At 49.1% G+C, this 16,247-nt stretch overlaps 1 protein-coding gene and 1 long non-coding RNA gene across 5 annotated transcripts in view; one reads left to right on the top strand and one right to left on the bottom strand.

Annotated features, from left to right (window-relative positions):
- The first annotated feature begins 3,813 nt into the window (after nucleotides 1-3,813).
- On the top strand, nucleotides 3,814-6,688 carry LOC116790369. The gene is made up of 3 exons (XR_004358328.1): nucleotides 3,814-3,953; nucleotides 4,811-5,024; nucleotides 5,751-6,688. It is a non-coding gene; the product is annotated as an uncharacterized LOC116790369 (long non-coding RNA).
- Nucleotides 4,176-16,247, bottom strand: part of AFAP1L2 (actin filament associated protein 1 like 2) — a 71,384-nt gene continuing 59,312 nt past the window's right edge. For all 4 annotated transcript variants that reach the window (XM_032695247.1, XM_032695248.1, XM_032695249.1 and 1 more), the window contains 13 exons: nucleotides 15,890-16,069; nucleotides 15,263-15,352; nucleotides 14,375-14,459; nucleotides 13,052-13,156; nucleotides 12,197-12,408; nucleotides 10,414-10,559; nucleotides 9,704-9,815; nucleotides 8,792-9,031; nucleotides 8,526-8,703; nucleotides 8,122-8,289; nucleotides 7,669-7,850; nucleotides 6,917-7,039; nucleotides 4,176-6,559 (listed from right to left, as the gene is read on the bottom strand). In XM_032695247.1, coding sequence (XP_032551138.1) covers nucleotides 6,533-6,559; nucleotides 6,917-7,039; nucleotides 7,669-7,850; nucleotides 8,122-8,289; nucleotides 8,526-8,703; nucleotides 8,792-9,031; nucleotides 9,704-9,815; nucleotides 10,414-10,559; nucleotides 12,197-12,408; nucleotides 13,052-13,156; nucleotides 14,375-14,459; nucleotides 15,263-15,352; nucleotides 15,890-16,069 — 1,848 coding nt within the window. In that variant the 3' untranslated portion in view covers nucleotides 4,176-6,532. The remainder of the gene's footprint in view (nucleotides 6,560-6,916; nucleotides 7,040-7,668; nucleotides 7,851-8,121; nucleotides 8,290-8,525; nucleotides 8,704-8,791; nucleotides 9,032-9,703; nucleotides 9,816-10,413; nucleotides 10,560-12,196; nucleotides 12,409-13,051; nucleotides 13,157-14,374; nucleotides 14,460-15,262; nucleotides 15,353-15,889; nucleotides 16,070-16,247) is intronic.

Genomic DNA, 16,247 nt, shown 5'->3' with positions numbered 1-16,247 from the left:
CAAACACACCAAGTAAGGGCAATTGCCCAACCATTTGCAACAAAGGTCTGGTCTGTTTAGGCTCTGGATGGAGCCATGATTTGTACCATCCTTTTGGTCTTGGATCTTGGTCTGTCTGCTGTGAGGTTTAACTCCACTCCTCCCCTTCCAGCAGCACTTGTATCTGACAGCCACAGGCTGACCTAGAGGGACCAGACCAGGGCAGCCTCTTGAGTGCCTTAGCAGCATGCTGGGAGTAGGCCAGAGGAGGAAGGGGCCTGGACCTCTCCCCCAAGATCTCATTCACCCTTTCCTTCCTTCTCCTTCTGGCCATCTCTTTGCTCTCTCCTTTGCTGGTGCATACTTTCTCTTATTTCTTCCTTTTGCCTATCCCAGGTCAAGTCTCACCTCTTCTTTTTGGTTCTGTTTCCATGGCTTAGAGCTTTGCCACATCGCTTTGATCTCATTTTGGAGCTGGCTGAGGAAAAGTCTGCTTGTCCTGGCCTGAACCTGGACAGATGAGCTGAATTGCATTCCTGCCTTCCCTCATTGTTTTAAGCTGATCTTGTTCCTAGCACAGCAGTTGCCTCTGGTGGGCTGTGACGGTTCACATGTCTCCAGAGACAGTTTGGCCACAGGCCTGCATCCTTTGGAGCATCAGCCTCACTGTACCTCGAGATCAATTTGCCCATGAAACTGTAAAATCTACATAACTGCTCCCCCAGAGCCCACAGTTCCCAGTGTTGTGTTCCCGCTGCCTTTCCCATGGTGTCTGTCACATCAAGAGAGCGGGAGCAGGTCTGGAGGAGATTGAGGCAGAGGTAAAAACTGTGGCTGCCAGTGCTCATGAGAATACCGTCTGTTGTTCACAGAAGAAAAATCCCCTCACCCAGATGTCCTGGCCCCATGTTTGAATAGTAACATTAGATGGACAAAGAGAGACACAAATTGCTCTGCAGGTTTGTTGTCAAAAGATGAATGGTCTGAAAGCACTCTCAGGGATAAAAGCTGGCACTGAGACAGGAGCAGCACTGTCATGCCTTGTGGGAGAAACCAGGCTAGGAGAAAGGAGAATTTCTTTTCACTATCACTTTAGTAGGTTGTCTGTGTCCTAAGGCACAGCAGAATAAAGGCTTAGTTGAAGGACTGACATTTGGGATACAAAGAGAATCTAATCTATTAATGTTACGTAGGCATGGCTGTAGCTCAGCACTGCCTCTGTTGTTAAACTCTCAGTCTTCTCTTCTCATGGGGAGAATGGGCTAGATCAGACCCTCAGCTGACACTAAAGATGTGGTTCGTGTTTTATGGCACAGAGGGGTCTGTGGAGCTGGCTATTCAGGCTGCTCTGAAAAGTCTCCCCAGCCTCCCTGCACGTCCTGTGTTGTGTGGAGGGTACGAGGGACCCCCGCTGTCCTGGGGGGTTTGCAGCTCCCTGGGGGTTTCTCTGCCATTGTTTGTCTAACAGCATCGTTCATTCTCTCCTCACAGGCATTTGTCCTCTATGGGATCAGTCTGCCCTCTCAAACAGCAGCACATTTACCTTGTCCAGCACACAGCTCTGGAGCTGGGATGTGCTTACCTGCCCTCGTACAAGTGCCTAAAGCCATTTCCTGCAGGATAGTTGTACAGTGCTGCTGAGAACTTTGCCTTGTGGCAAATGTGTTGTGATGTAATCTTAGTTTGTGAGTTCTTTATTTGAATGCACAAATAGTAAGTATGTTTTTGGTGTGTGGGGGCTTTCCTTGGGACAAAGTATGCTCGCCAGGGTCCTGAGCTGGGGAAACCCTGTGTTTTTACCATCCTGCTGTTTTAAGCACAGATATACAAACACCTCTGTAGGATTCAGCAATCACGGACTGCAAAATCTCATGCTGGAGACAACATTTTAATGCTAGATGAGATACATCTAGCCATGTGCATCAGTTTCTCAAGCAGAAATGATATGAAAAATTGGAAACTCATGGAGCAGCTCAGGAAAGCTGGTTTCTAAACCCAGCCCTTGGGCTCTGGGAACATCTGGCTGAGGTCTCAGTACCCAGAGTGCCCCAGGGATCCCCATCTGTCAGGTGCTGTGACTTTTCTCCTGAATGTGACTGATCACTGAAGCCTTGGATGGATCCTCAGATAGATGATCTGGCAGTGGCAGCGCCCACCAGCTCTCCTCTTTGTATGGGACAAAGCACTTTGCAAGGTAAGAAGGCGGTGGAGCTTTGGAGGAGATCGAAAAAGCCAGGCTGATAACAGAGGCTGATATATGGGATGGTCTTTGAGAGACCTGCTGATCCCACAGGCAAACAGGACACCACTGAGCTGTTGTTGGTGCTATTTTTATTTTCTTTTTAAAAATTTGAGTTGAAGATCTTGGCTAATTTCTAGGCCCTTTCTCTTGCAAATTTCAATTAAGAGTAAGTAGGTAAGTGGCTTGGATCTCTGACATGATTCCTTATTAAATTCATTCTCTCAGACTAGCTTTGATTCAGTCAGAAATATTTAATGAGACTTCACCTGATGGGAGCTCATTCCCTTAAGGCTGGGTCAATGTTTGCTGGCAAGGGCACTGAGGAGGTGGGGTTCCTGCAAAGCCAGCACAAATCCTGTCTGGCATCAGGGCAGTGCAGAGGATGCTGTCTGTGCCAGGTCATCATTAGATGTCTGGGCTGCTGTGACTAACAGAGCCATGAATTACTCTCACTCTGTAGGACTGCTGGGTGAGCCTTGGCTGATCACGAGTCATGTGCTGGCTCCAGGAGGGAGACTGTTTCTCCTTTAAAAAACTGGGATTTAAGTAAGTTTCATGGATGTCACCCCCTTTAGTCCCACCTTCCTTTAGCAAGCAAAATCATGCCAGTTTGGTGGTAAGTAAATGTGTACGGCACATGTACTGTAATGGCTGCAGCAGGGAACCTGGGATTTGGATCCCACTGTGCCACCCTCACTGGGTACTGAAAACCCAGGTCATCCTGCAAGAGGTCTGCTGATGTTCCCCTTTAAGTTAATTGGCTTCTTCAGCTTGGAAAACCCCTGCAGTCTTACTCTCTTCAATAGAAATAAATTAATTTGATTCATACCCAGGACAACTTACATAAATGTTCAGGCCAACTTTTCCACCAATGAGATTTTTTTTTTTCTTCCTTTAAAAACTGGCACTTCTTAGTTGAAAATCAGTGTGCCCACTGGCAATCTTGCTGTGCTAATCAGGAACCCCCAGGAGCTCTTATACGGTTGCTCCATGTATCCACAGCAAAAACTGTGGAGGTACTTAAGCAAGAAACTCACTAAGAAAAATGGTTTGTAGCAGCAGTTCTCCCTCCAGAAGAATATGGGCTTCTGCATGAGAGACACTGCAGGCCCCAAGTGGCCTGGCTGCATTGTGCACAGGTGAGAATTACACTGGGAGTGACTAACAAAGCAGTGACTTTATCAGCTGGAGCTCATACCCAGGTGTTCTGAATCAGCCATAGGTGATGGGCAGGGCTGCTGGGGAGGGAGGAACACAACTGCTGCTGCTGCCCATTGGGTGGCACGAAACCAGCCACCCTAAATGGAGTTGGGCTTTGGGGATTCCTGGGCTCAGAGGCTGGCAGGACATTAACAGCCTCGTTGGCAGGTTTGTGTCAATGGGCGGGCTAGGGGAGACCTTCCCCAGGATTTTGTGCCATAGCTACAGTTCCTTCCCAGACTTTCTGCAGGAGTGGAACTAGTGGTCGTACAGCCACCAAAAGGTATTTCACAGAGGTGTCTGGTGTCCAAAGACTGGCCTCAACCACCTTCTCTACTGACTTTTTTCCTTCGTTTCCAGCTAAAGCTCATCCTGGTTCTCAGTGACTGCAGCAGGCGCTAAGCCTGCACACAGTTGCTATCTAGTGGCCAGAGGAAGGTAGTGGAAGCATTTTTCACGGCTGGTTCTGTGCAAGACGGCTGTCTACGGTACAGGCAGGAATCCATTACATATATTCATACAAATTGTTGAGGTAACTGCTATTTTTCATTGTGTTAGATCTTTGAAAATTGTTTTGCTTCATGTTGCAATCACAGAGGAATAAATTATTTAAGCTATAGTCCGTTGCAGTTGTAGAATGCATAGCTAAGGAACTTCATAGGAACTAATAGTGTTGGGGTTTGATATACTTGAAATCTGCTGAAAAGTAGAGCAGGGACAAGCCACATTACAAAGAAAAACACTGGTAACATAATATACTCAACATTTTATTATAAAACCCTCTAAAGCGCCACTTGATAGGTCACAGTTACAACAAAGGAAATGCCTTGAGTTAGGAAAACAATGGGGAGGCAGAGACATTGTTTAACGTTTCTTGTTTTGGGGAAGTGTGTTGTTCAGGCCTTGCCTATGTTTACCATCCCCTGATGGAGACATCCCAGCAGGATCACTGAAGCTGACTGGGCTGTGGAGGGGAAAGCGAAGCTGTTCTCCTCCATTGCTGTCTCAGTACCACTGTGAAATGTCTGGACAACTTCTGGAGGATGACAGCGGGTGTATGGTGAGGGCATAGTACTACATGTATATTTAGTGTGTAGAGAGGGTCTCTTGCCAGTTCATCATGGGTCAAAACAAAGGCTTCATGTGTCTGTGGCCTTCCTGTGCTGTGGAGAGGGAAATCCCCAGGGTCCTGAACTAGAAGATTCAGTGGTTTATTTGTATGAATTTTTCTTACGTGCAAGTCCTTTCACAGGGACAACCTGACAGCTAGGGCTGATAAAACTACTCCTGAGGTCTGGAATTAGCAATTTCTCCATCTGCACCACAGTGGACACTTATAAAGTAAAAAAAAAAAAAAAATGTGACCAAGTTCTCCTTTTTTGCTTCCAGGAACCCTGACCAAGTGCTTTGTTGCACCCTCGCTCTATGGCCATGGCCAGCAAGTCCAGAACCCCTTCTGGGCACATTCTCACCCCAGTGCCACCACCAGCTCTAGATGTCACAGCTCTGTGCAACCCCCCTGGCTGTTTGGCCTTTGTGCGGAGAAGGAACATCCCTTTAGAGGTCATCTCAAGCCTGTCAAAGATTTTCAAGGGTCAGGAAGGTAAAACATTTTTCCTGTCTGCCTTTACCCTGACTCTGGGTGCTGCTCACTGGTGTAGCTACAGGACTCCAGGAAGAACCCAGTCAGGGAACTGGTGCTGCTTTAACTTTGTAGGGTTGGAAAACACTTCCAGCCCTGTACAGCCAACCCAGTTACTGAGCCTGGGCTCCAGGGCTGAAGGATCATCAGAGGAGACGGGCAGAGGTGTCCCCAGGCCATCAGAGATGACAGCAGGCTACAGGGAGGAGAGTGTGCATAGATTTGTGCCAACCCGCCCCCCTTCAAATTTCAATGTCTCTAAGTTTAGCAGTTCCAAATATCCAACATTTTCATTAGAAAGCGTGGCTAGGGCAGAGAGGTGTGGGCTTTGTGGGCCACACTGCCAGGGCCCAGTGTTTAATAATTTGGAAATAAGGGTGATAGCACCAAGATGGCCAGCAGCTCACCAGAGATGTGGCAGTGCAGCCTCACTGCAGGGCAGGCTGCTCAGCCCTGCCTGTGTGGAGGGGCCCCTTCTGCACAGGGATGTCTTCAGCAGATTGTACAGCTGCAGCTCTGTGAGGATCAGAGACCACTACAGCAGGGACAGGAGCATGGGGACAGCTTTACCTCCCCTCTCCTGGGAAAGGGCAAGCCCTGAAGGATACACTGAGATCCACCTTTCCAAGAAAAGAGCTGAGCAGGCCTTCAAATATGATTTATCTTTTTTTTTTTTTTTCCCCCCAGACCAAACTCCTCAGGTGATGGAGACCAAGATCTTCAAGAAAATTAACCAAATCTGCTTTGCAGACCTTCTTTGCCCAGAGCTCTTGGTGCTGCCAGTCTGTAGCACAACTTACAACATGAGAAGGTGACCAGCTCAATACTCTGTCAAATCTGCAGCTGGTAGGAGTAAGCAAATGCTGGAATGCACCAGGACACTGATTAAAAGGCCCTGGACAGGCTTCTGTGTGCTTCTCATTCATGTTTCAAGCATTGCTCAGGTGTGGGAATCATCCTTGACTGAAGGCTGGATGAAGTGCAGCTGAATGATGACTGGCAGCAAGGCAGGTGAGACTTTAGTTGACTGCAATTTACCGGGATAGGTTGAAACCCACCAGGGTATAAAGAATAGCAGAGGCCCCTTCTGAACCCACTACAGTCACTAATATAGAAACCTTAATAACTCATTGATAAACCTTCAGAGTAGAAATACACAAAACACCCCTATGTACAGTAACATTCTCGTTTACATCAGCTGGGTTAGGACTTTGATGGAAGGATTGCCACTGGTTGTTATTGTTTTAGCTACGTGATTGGGATTTGTCTGGAAAAGAGCAAGATCATTTGGGATAACTCATTTTGGCAGCTGTTGAGTCCATTGCTGCGTCTGAGGAGTTGGCACGACGTGGAGGAGGTGCCTGGTGTGCAGTTGTGTTGCACACCCAACCTCCACCTACAGATGGTTGAATCCTCTGGGCCATGCATGGGCAATTCGAGTCTTTAGTCCATCTCTGAAAAACATGCTTCTAACTAGCTCCCTTTTTCTCCCATTCCTGCCAAGGAATAAAGGCAAATTAGTCAAAATGCAAATCTGGCAAGCCACAATAGCCATAATGCGCACAGGATCAATGTGATCGTCTGGTGCCTCAGTGGTTTTGGCTGCAGGATATCTCTTCATTATAAGCAATACACATATTTATTCATTTAAATTGCAGGCAAAGCAAACCCAGGTGAAAAGACTGGAGGAAAACCAGGCTGATGTGCTCTGAATGGTGCTTGGTCAGGGGTGCTTCCCAAGATATGAGACCTCCCACAACCCCCTCCCATCACAGCCCATCTGCTCCACTGCAAGGAGGGAAAAGCAGTGGCTGTCCCAGATGGATTTTTCTCCTGTACAACTGATGTGTTACCTTAGCTTTCTGTAGGACTGTTCCCTTCCCCGTGACCATGACAGATAAAGGCCGGTTTTTTAAAGCCGTTGCTGAGTTGACAGGTGAGTTCTCTGCGCTGTTTGCTGGGCTGGCACTTTTTACCTGAATGTACAATAAAAATCAGAGAGATAATGATGACTACAAACTACTGAGAAAGATTGCTGCCTTTTCCCACTTCTCCCACCATTTCCTAGTTACAGTCTAATCTATGTACTGAGGCACATTGTTTCAGTGACATGCCAATTTCAAAACACCACCAGGATGTGTGTGTGTGGTGTGTTTGGGTGCTGAGGACTCAGGCAGAGGTCCAGAGCAAGGTTCAGGTGGTGAGCATCTCAATTTCATGGGAACCAGGTTCCCAAGAAGGAATTTAAATGCCTGTAGCTCCTCCTGCAAAAATCACCCCTTGGCTCAGCTGAGTGCAGAAGGAGCTGCGTCCAGACCTGCACAGTCCTGGAGGGTGTTGCTCAAGGCCAACAAAATTAAGCCACTTTCCTGAGCCCCAACCACCTTTCATGACTCCAACACTGCTGTTACCTCATTAGATGATTATTACATTATGTCTGTTATATATAACATAATACTTAGATAATACATATATGCTATAACTTTATACAAGGTTACATATTATAATAGTGATGTATTATTAATTATTATTAAGCAGGCTCAGACAGTGTGACTGTCTAGCTGCCAGAGAGCTGCTGTGCATCCCAGGGGTGCCCCCCACATACCCGTGGGGCTGCATTCTCCAGGTGTGTAGTGTCCACTGCGGTGCCCAGCGTTACTGGGCCAGACTCTGCCTTCTTCAGGTTCTCCTTCACCTCCACCAGGCTCAGCTCCAGGTCCACCCTCTGGCTCTCTTTCCTTTTGCATTCTTCATCTATCTCCTTCAGCCTCTGCTCCAGGCTCTTGTCTGTGAAAGGAGGAGTATCGTGGTGCCTGCTGGGAACTTGGGGAGCTCATGAGGGGAGGAGGGACCAGGGCATGTCTTGTACATTTTCCTTATGTTTTTCCCTAAGAGGGACTGTGGCAGAGCAAGTTCTGGCTCTAGTGCAACCTAGGCTACATGGTTTGACTCAAAGCACCAAGTTCTCCCTCACCCTTCTGGTCCCAGGTTCATTGCTACCCTCTTTCCCTGTGGTCCCTTGGCCCATTTCCACACATCACACCTTGCCCTGCTCTACCTGTGCTGCTCCCGAGCATTTCCTTCAGCTCCCGTCTCTCCTTGCGTAGCTGGGTGAGCTGAGCCCGGATTTCATCCTTCTCCTTCTCCAGTCGTTCCTTCTCCTCTGTGAACCGCTTCACCTCTGCCTCTGTCCTGTTCTTGCCCAGCTTGGTTTCCACTGCTGCTGCTAGAAACACAGCACACCAAAACAAGCTCAGCCAGGGAGAAAAAAGCAGGAGGGAAAATCTTTTCAGGTGCTTGGAAACAACACACACGAGGGTCTGGAAAGTCAGCAACCAGGAGTCTCATCAGCCCCTTGGGCACTGTAAAGCTGCTCTACAGCAGCAGCCAAACACAGGATACCAACTCCCTCCAAGCCCCTGCTGCTGAGGCACTCCCTGGCCACTTGTGCAGCACACTCACCTGGCAGTGGCATCTTGGGCCGGTGTGCAGGCACCAGCTGGGGGCTGCCCACTGGCACTGGGCCCGCTGGCACCTCAGGGGCCGGCTGGGGGAAGGCGATGCTCTGCTGCTGGGGCTGGATTTTGACAGCAGGCACTCGTGGCACTGCCTCCTCAGGCTCTGGGTTCTCTGGGTGTTTCTGGGGAGAGGAGATGAAGTGAGGTGATGTGGTGGGGGGAGCTGGCTCACTGACTAAGCCTGGCCCTGCACCACAGTTTGGACAGTACCTGCTCCAAGGGCTCCATCGCCTTGGTACAGGGCTCGGCTTCCTTAGTCACAAGGGCTGTCTCAGCTGTGGTCTCAGTAGCAGCCTTGTTGGCAGCCCTTTCCAAAGATGGTGAGCTAAGGGGTGAAGGCTGGCATGACATCCTGCCAGCACAGTGGAGGAAGGACTTCACTGGGGTGAGATCCAGATACACTCTGTCTTGGTCCCCTTCTGATTTGCTCTCATTCTTGGGTACTTCTTCCTGCAAAAGGAGAATGTTCCCCAGAAAAGGGACCATCTGCTGCAATCAGAAGTACAAGAAGCATCTCGCTGCAGAGCAGCGGCATCTCACACAATCTGGAGTATTTTCCAAAAACCTTAGAGAAACTAAAACCCCATTGTCTAATTCATTCCATACAAGGCTTTTTGGTGTACTGAAGGAAAGGCCCCTCCTGCTCTCCTTCTTTAGGTCTCTAATAGTAGCAGCAGCCCCATGCAAGTACCTCACACCATTGTACATCCAGCAACCCCTGCCAGATTCTCTGCGTTTCCTGGGATAACAGTCCCTATTCCAGCACGACCCATCGTTCTTGCCCTTACACACAGGACTTGGTCTTACAGGCAACAAAAAACCCACTATCTATTACGACATAATCCATGCTGTTTGCTGACGGAAACTGGGGGATTTTATCTCAGCTTCCTATAGCACCTTCCTGGAAACCTCTTTTTCCCATTCCCTAGAAACTCCTCTCCAGCATTTGCTTCTGCTCCATTGCAAAAACCAGGATTTCCCCAGGGTCTGGGAATCCCCTTCATCACTGTTGGGAAAAACTTCCCCTTTCACTGCTGGCAACTCTCCATGGCCTGATGTTTACTGTGGTCCCCACAGAGCTCACTGCAGCAGGGCCTGTGCCTGTGGCACTGGACATCTTACCACAGGCAGGTCGGGCAGATCCACGTCATCGTACAGTTCCTCCTGCTGCACCCGGCCCTTGGGCAGGTTGTCGATGTAGGCGTTGGGCTCAGAGTACTTCCTCTGCATGAGGCTGTGAACAGGCAGCAGGACATCCCATCAGGAGGGATCAGACTTGCTGTGTGGCTCTGCAGTGCTGCATTTTGGGACATCTTGGCACAGCAGTCCTGAGGTCTGGGCAGAGCCAGGCAGACCAGATGCAGGAGATGAGAAGGCAGAGCCATACAAGCAGTGGGATCACCGCTCCTGTTGCCCGTTATGCAGTGCCCACCAGAGTGGAGCTGCATTTCCCCTCCACGCTTTCCTTTCTCACCCAGCCCTTGGGCACAGCACCCCAGCAGCACAATCACCCTGCCCCAGTGGCATGGTGAACTGGGGGGCTGCATGCCCAGAGCCCTGCACCCCCCAGCCAAGCCACTCCACCAACCTGCCTTTGCAAGAGCCACCTGGGCAATTGGCCAAGCTGCAGCTCAGTCTAGATGCACCATAGTAGGACAATAAGTGTTCTTATTGTCACACACTGAGCTTCTAAAGAAAGGGACTGAGCTGTAGCTGTGAATTCACCACCTGTTCCCACAGCAGCCAGCCTCCCACAAATGGACAGACCCCTGCTCAGGCTTGCTTCCCTCTACCAGCCCCATGCAGCCCCCAACCCATTACCACTGACATACAAGAAGGAATTCTTCGCAGCGCTCACAATGCAGGAAACTCTGTCAGCATCCACATAATCGTAGGTAAATTCCTCTGGGTCTGTTTTCGAACCTGATTCCGACAAGAGAAGGCCCAGCCAGTGGCCCATTTCCTCGGAGGACTTTGCCTATAGAGTGATCAGACAGACAGGACAGGTTGCAGCAGCAGTTTCTCTGCACTCACATGGCTAAGGCTGGCTAAGCCTTGGGTAGGGAAGTAGGCTGGCAGTTCTCTGGGCTTCCAAGGGGAAAGATGAACTGCTGGGTATTTATAATATATCCGAGGCTGCTCTGTGTATGGACTGATTCACAAATTTGGCAGCTACATATGTGCAGCTCTTTGCTTAACTCCTTCCTAAAATTTCTAGTCAGTTTGCATTTACCTTTCACCGGTGATAACTCAGCTGCCTACAAGAGTAAGAGAAGTCTCTGGGACTGGAGATGCTGGCTGGGAACAATTTTGGGTGCGGGTTTTATTTTGCGCCAGCAGAGTGCAGCAATGGGATTGCCAAAACAGACAGGCAAGGAGACCCGAGCCTGTGAGGTCCTGATGCCAGAGCCTAAACCCCTTCCAGGGCTTTTTGCACAAGGAGAGAGGGGAAGTGAATTGTTTAAAGCATCGGAGAGAGTCCCTTGCTTTAACGTGGTCGAATTCCCAGCTGCGGTGAGCAGTTTGACATTTTGCAACAGGAAGAGTTAAATACTGTGCCTTCAAGTCGGCTCTAGCAAATAGCCATGTGCACCTCCTGGTAGCAGGGGATTCTACCTGAAGCAAGAAGTGGGCTGATGCAGACACCTTCTGCTTTGATTTAAGGAGTCAGAGCAGTGAGCACAAAGTAAAATTCAGGGCAAGGGAATATACATATATATACTTTCCAAACTGGAAAGCATATTTTAAGCTTTCAATCTGTTTTATTTAGCAGAGACTTCAGTGCCTGGGAAGCCTGCCAGCCAGCCAGTCTGTACATTGAGTCTGACATTGAGTCTGACATCCCAACAAAATACAGATTCTTCCATTCACAAAATATAAATTTTCTCAGCACCTCTACTTTCACATCTGTAATTGGGCAAAATTTCTTAGATACAGACATACCCTGCACCAGAAGCTAAACAAAAACATCAAGGCAAGCCCTCAAAGTCAGCTGTTTAGCTATAAATATTCCACCCACTGGAAAAATACAGGAAATTGCTCACATTGTCCACCTCCTACTATAATCATGCTGTCGTCAGAGAGAACTAAGATTAGAGATAAACAGTCCTGGATGCAGGCAAAGGAAAGTAACAGATGGAGATGAATTCACTTGCACTTTCAGGGTCAGATCCGTGATCAGTTTACTTGGGATGCATGACCCATGGCTTTGGGACTGCATTGTCAAAAGATAAAGTTCTCTGTTCCTCCCAACCACAGACTTAAATCCCTAAAGTGACATTTTTCTTATCACATTAACCATCTGGAATGCAGTCCACAGAACTTAAGTATTCAAAGATGGGCATCTCCAAAGGACCCTTAACCCCATTCTAAGATGAGTGCCCAAGATGAAGGCTGAATGGTCCTCTGGAGGCACCAGCATCAGACACAGCCTGGATTACCAGCTAGATGAGACACATCCTAGGTGACCACAGGCAGATGAACCCAAGTCCCACACTTCAGGTTCTGTTTTGCTGGACTGAGGGCTCCTCTGGAGGACCTCACTGGCATTTAGACCTACTAAGGTACCCAAGCTGATGACTTAAAGCAGAGCTTTCTTGCACATATACACCCTACCTCCAAAATGACCCGTTCTTCCCCGTTCTGCAGGATGCGGAAGGAGTAGAGATGATCAGGGCTTGGCTCTGGGACAATTTCACAACCTGCCAGACTTAAGGGCTGCTGAGCCAGTTTGCTTCGGTTCTTGTCCTGGTAGAAATGGAGGTGACCATCTTTTATCTGACACCAACGTGACTTCCACTGGCTGTTCACTAGCACATTCAGATAACCTGCAAGCAAACAGAGCTTACTTAGACATATTTTCCATCCCTCCAGTTGAGAGAACCCAAATTCATTTGTGTGATGCCTAATGGGTAAGTTACGAGACCCTACACAACACAAAGCCACAGGCAAAAATAAAGAGCAAAAGCGCAAGGACAAGCTGTCCTATCCATACAAAACAGTGTGAAAACCAAAAATATTTTCAAAATGAGACTCTTGAAATTCAGCTTAGGTTTGGAGCAGCAAGTTGGCTGCAGTGGTTGGACAAAGTTGGTCCTAGATTGTCAAATACCAGCTGGCCACACAACTCTCTCCCTGCAGACTCCCACAGCCTGGGCTGGTGTCAAGGAAGAGCAGCACAGATGCCCTCTGTGTGCATGTCTGGTATTACCTGCCCTTCCTCTTGGGTCACCCTGTGAGCTATTGCCTGCCCTTGTAAGCTCAACAGTCACCTTAATGTGCAGGAGGCACCACAGTCTGCTTGGATTTATTGGCAGGGACCAAGCAGACTGTGGCCTCTTTGCTGCCAACAGCAGAACAGTCTGGCACAGGCATGTTTGAGGAGGATGATGCCTGGTGCTTATCCTGCCCTGCACACTGAGATCCAGCTCTGAGACAGGTCCCTGCAGAGGGGCTCACGCTGCCACTTACTTGAAGTCTCCAAGGATCTCTCTGGGCTATCCATGGAGCTGGACTTCTTCCTCCCGAGGTTCATCAGGTTGCTCAGTTTCAGGCCAGTTGTGCCCTTCTTCTTAACTATCGGAAATGAAAAAGACACATGCATGGCTTTCCCAGCTCACAGCCATACACACAGCCTGCTGTCCCAGCTGGGTGTCCTGCCCCAAAGCTGCCTGTACTGCTGTCCTGCACCCACAGCACAGACATCCCTTGCAGAGGGCAAACCTGTGACTCAGGGACAGGCTGTAATAGTCCCAAGCCCAGGGAGTCGACGAGCAAGATGGCACCAGTAAGCTCAGTTAGTGATTTGTTGAAGATTCTCATCTGTATTGCTTTAAACTTGGGTTAGCTCTGACCAAAGGCCAGTCGCTGCAGGAGCGGTGGGAAGGCTGTTTGTACAGGTCTTGCTGTGCAAATCTCCCTTCACTTTCTTATACTACAAAGAATTGAATTAAAAACCATTAACCATAAATATTTACTGCATTCAGTCTTTTCTTCTGTAAAACAGGGATGCAAGGTAGGGAGAGGGAAAATTTATGTCCAAAGAGACTCTTCAGCATTTTCCTACTGAGCACATCAGTCAGTGTGTGCATAAGGTTCTGTCATCATCAGGGAATCCCGGTAAGAAATTGACTTGGATTTTTTAATCCAGATTTTCCTTCCCACTATCATAACAAAATGACGAAAGTCCAAGCATAGAGGGACTCAGCAGCTGAAGTCCATTTGCTGGGTGACTCCAGTGGGTTCGCAGCATGGATTTATCTCTCTCTGATATAGAGATGGGTCCCACATCTTTCTAACAGACCATTTCCTCTTTTATTGTACTTACCTGCCCCAGCTTAAATTACACCTTCACACTAGAGCTTCACCCTAGTGTGAAGGTGTAAGTCTCCCATTGGGGGCAGCTCAGCATTTCACAAAGGACTCGACGTTTCTCTGCAGACATCTCTGAGGAAAGTCACTTCAGTTGGCAGTTATGCCATCTCAAACTGTCCGACAGCGACTCGCCCAGAGACATGTAGAAACTCTCTGGTAGACCAGGTATCACATCCAGGCTTCTCAAGCCCTATCCTGATCCTGGGAAACCTCAACATCCACCTGTTACTTCATTATGAAAAATGAAGTCAAACTCACAATCCAATTGAAATCAAATTCACAGGCAGTGAATGCACACACAGCTTTCACCCTGCATCAGGCCCACTTGAGGTGGCAGTGACAGAAAAAGCTACACAAACCCTCGCCTCATGCAGTGTCAAGGGCCCATTCTCTCTGTCATTCCCAGGGTGAGGTTTTTACCATCTTTTGTCTCAGCTGTCTCTGGGTGGCCATCTGTGCTGCTCCCGCTCTCAGAGGCTGCAGAGTATCTCTCGGATACCTCCACCTGTCAACAAACACCAGACACAAGCTCAGCAGATGCACGTGACCCATTCCTCCAGACAGAATGTGCCACAAGGACCTTTTTCCCCCCTCTCTTATATTACAAGGTCCCACCTTCTCTGTAGCAGATGCTTACACCCACACATCCCCTGCTGGCTCCCTCTCACTGTGCCCTTCCCACTGTTCCTGAGCTCAGCATGGGCAGATCCAGCACACACACACCCCCAGCTGGGCTCACCTCTGAGGTGACATGATGGCACCACTGATGTCACCCTTTGGCCTCCTACCCTGCAGCCTGGCTGGTAGGGGCATTTGACAGTCCCTACTGTCAAATGGGCATGGGCACAGGAACCAGCCAGGTGCCCAAACAGGTCCATTTTGGGTGTGCACCAGAGACTTAAAAAAGTTTCTTTTCTCCTCCCTCTGTTTCAAAACAAGCTGCTCATAGGGTAGTGTCACCTAAACCTGGACGAGAGATGGCCCAAGCCCTGGTGTCCAAGAGTCTATGTCCCTCCCAAAGCTCTTGGTGAACACAAACATCCCATTGGATGAGACAGTGGCTGCTGCTCTGTATGGTGGAGACCCACATGTTGAGTCAATCTGGGGGGAATGATATGGCAACAAAATTAAGATTGCAAAGGAAAATTAAGATTGTTCCAATAATGCTCCTTTTCAGCAGCACAGGGGTCTGGTTACACTCATATCAGTCTTTGATCAGGTAAAATTAGGGCACCTACACTGTTATTTATTGAAGGAACAGGGTTAAAAAGCCTAAGTGCTAGTTCTCTCTGTAGATACAAGATGTACCTTTGGGTAGCTGAGGCGCTGTGAATCTGGGATGTACTGGTTGCCTTCACTGCTTCCTTCGCACAGCAGACCACTGGTCTCCTGGATTACCTGTGCAGAAGGGGAAGCCATAGCCTGTCAGAGAGCTGCAGGATCTACTTCTCCCCCACCCAGCAGCCTGGGAAACCCATGGTTTACAGTCCCTGCGACCCTGGGGTCTGTCCTGGTGTTGCAGCAGGCAGCTGGCAGGAACTGCTGGATCCAAGTCAGCTGGGAGAGGCTGCCAGCAATGGCAGCTCCGTCGTCTCGCTGCCGTCCTGGGCTCCACGAAGGCTCCTTCTTCTGCTGCTGCCTCAGGGGAAGGGCCACCCCTGTCCTAAGCCAATTTATGCTGGGCACCCACGCCAGACATCTCCCCCGTCATAGCAGCTGTGCTGGGAGGCCCCTACATGGACTCCAGCATGCCAAAGGCAGCAGGGAGCTGCAGGAAGAAGCTATCCCAGGACATGAAAATGAAGTGGTATATTTGTATAAAGGCTTGCAGCGAGGAAGGGAGCCAGAGCACACAAGGACAGGGCTGAGATAAGCTATGGTCTCCCAGCAAAGCATGGTAGCACCAGCAGGGTAAGTCCTGAAAGTGTCACTGACCCTGAGCCACTGCTCTGCCTGGTCTTTACTCTGCAGCCCCAGCACAATGACATCAGCATTTGTGGGAATGATCTTCAGCTTGTGCTCTTTCTTCTTCACTTGCTTTTCCTTGTGAATGACAGTGCAGCCCAGCAAATTGACATCCAGCTGAGGGCTGTGGTCTTTGGAGCTCTTGTAGCACTGGGGAAGGAAGATGAGAGGGGGTGAGAGGCAGAGGAGGAGCCTTCACTGTCACTCATCCCCGTGAACTCAACCCCGTAAGTGACTCAGTGCCAACTACATGCATTAAGTACACTGAACACAAAAAGGTCTAATAGGTTTTACAAAGTTGTGTCCTACAAAGTACAGAGACTACACA

This window comes from Chiroxiphia lanceolata, chromosome 8, assembly GCF_009829145.1.
Source record: "Chiroxiphia lanceolata isolate bChiLan1 chromosome 8, bChiLan1.pri, whole genome shotgun sequence".
In the NCBI taxonomy this organism is placed as follows: Eukaryota; Metazoa; Chordata; class Aves; order Passeriformes; family Pipridae; genus Chiroxiphia; species Chiroxiphia lanceolata.
This window is presented reverse-complemented; position numbering and strand designations above follow the sequence as displayed.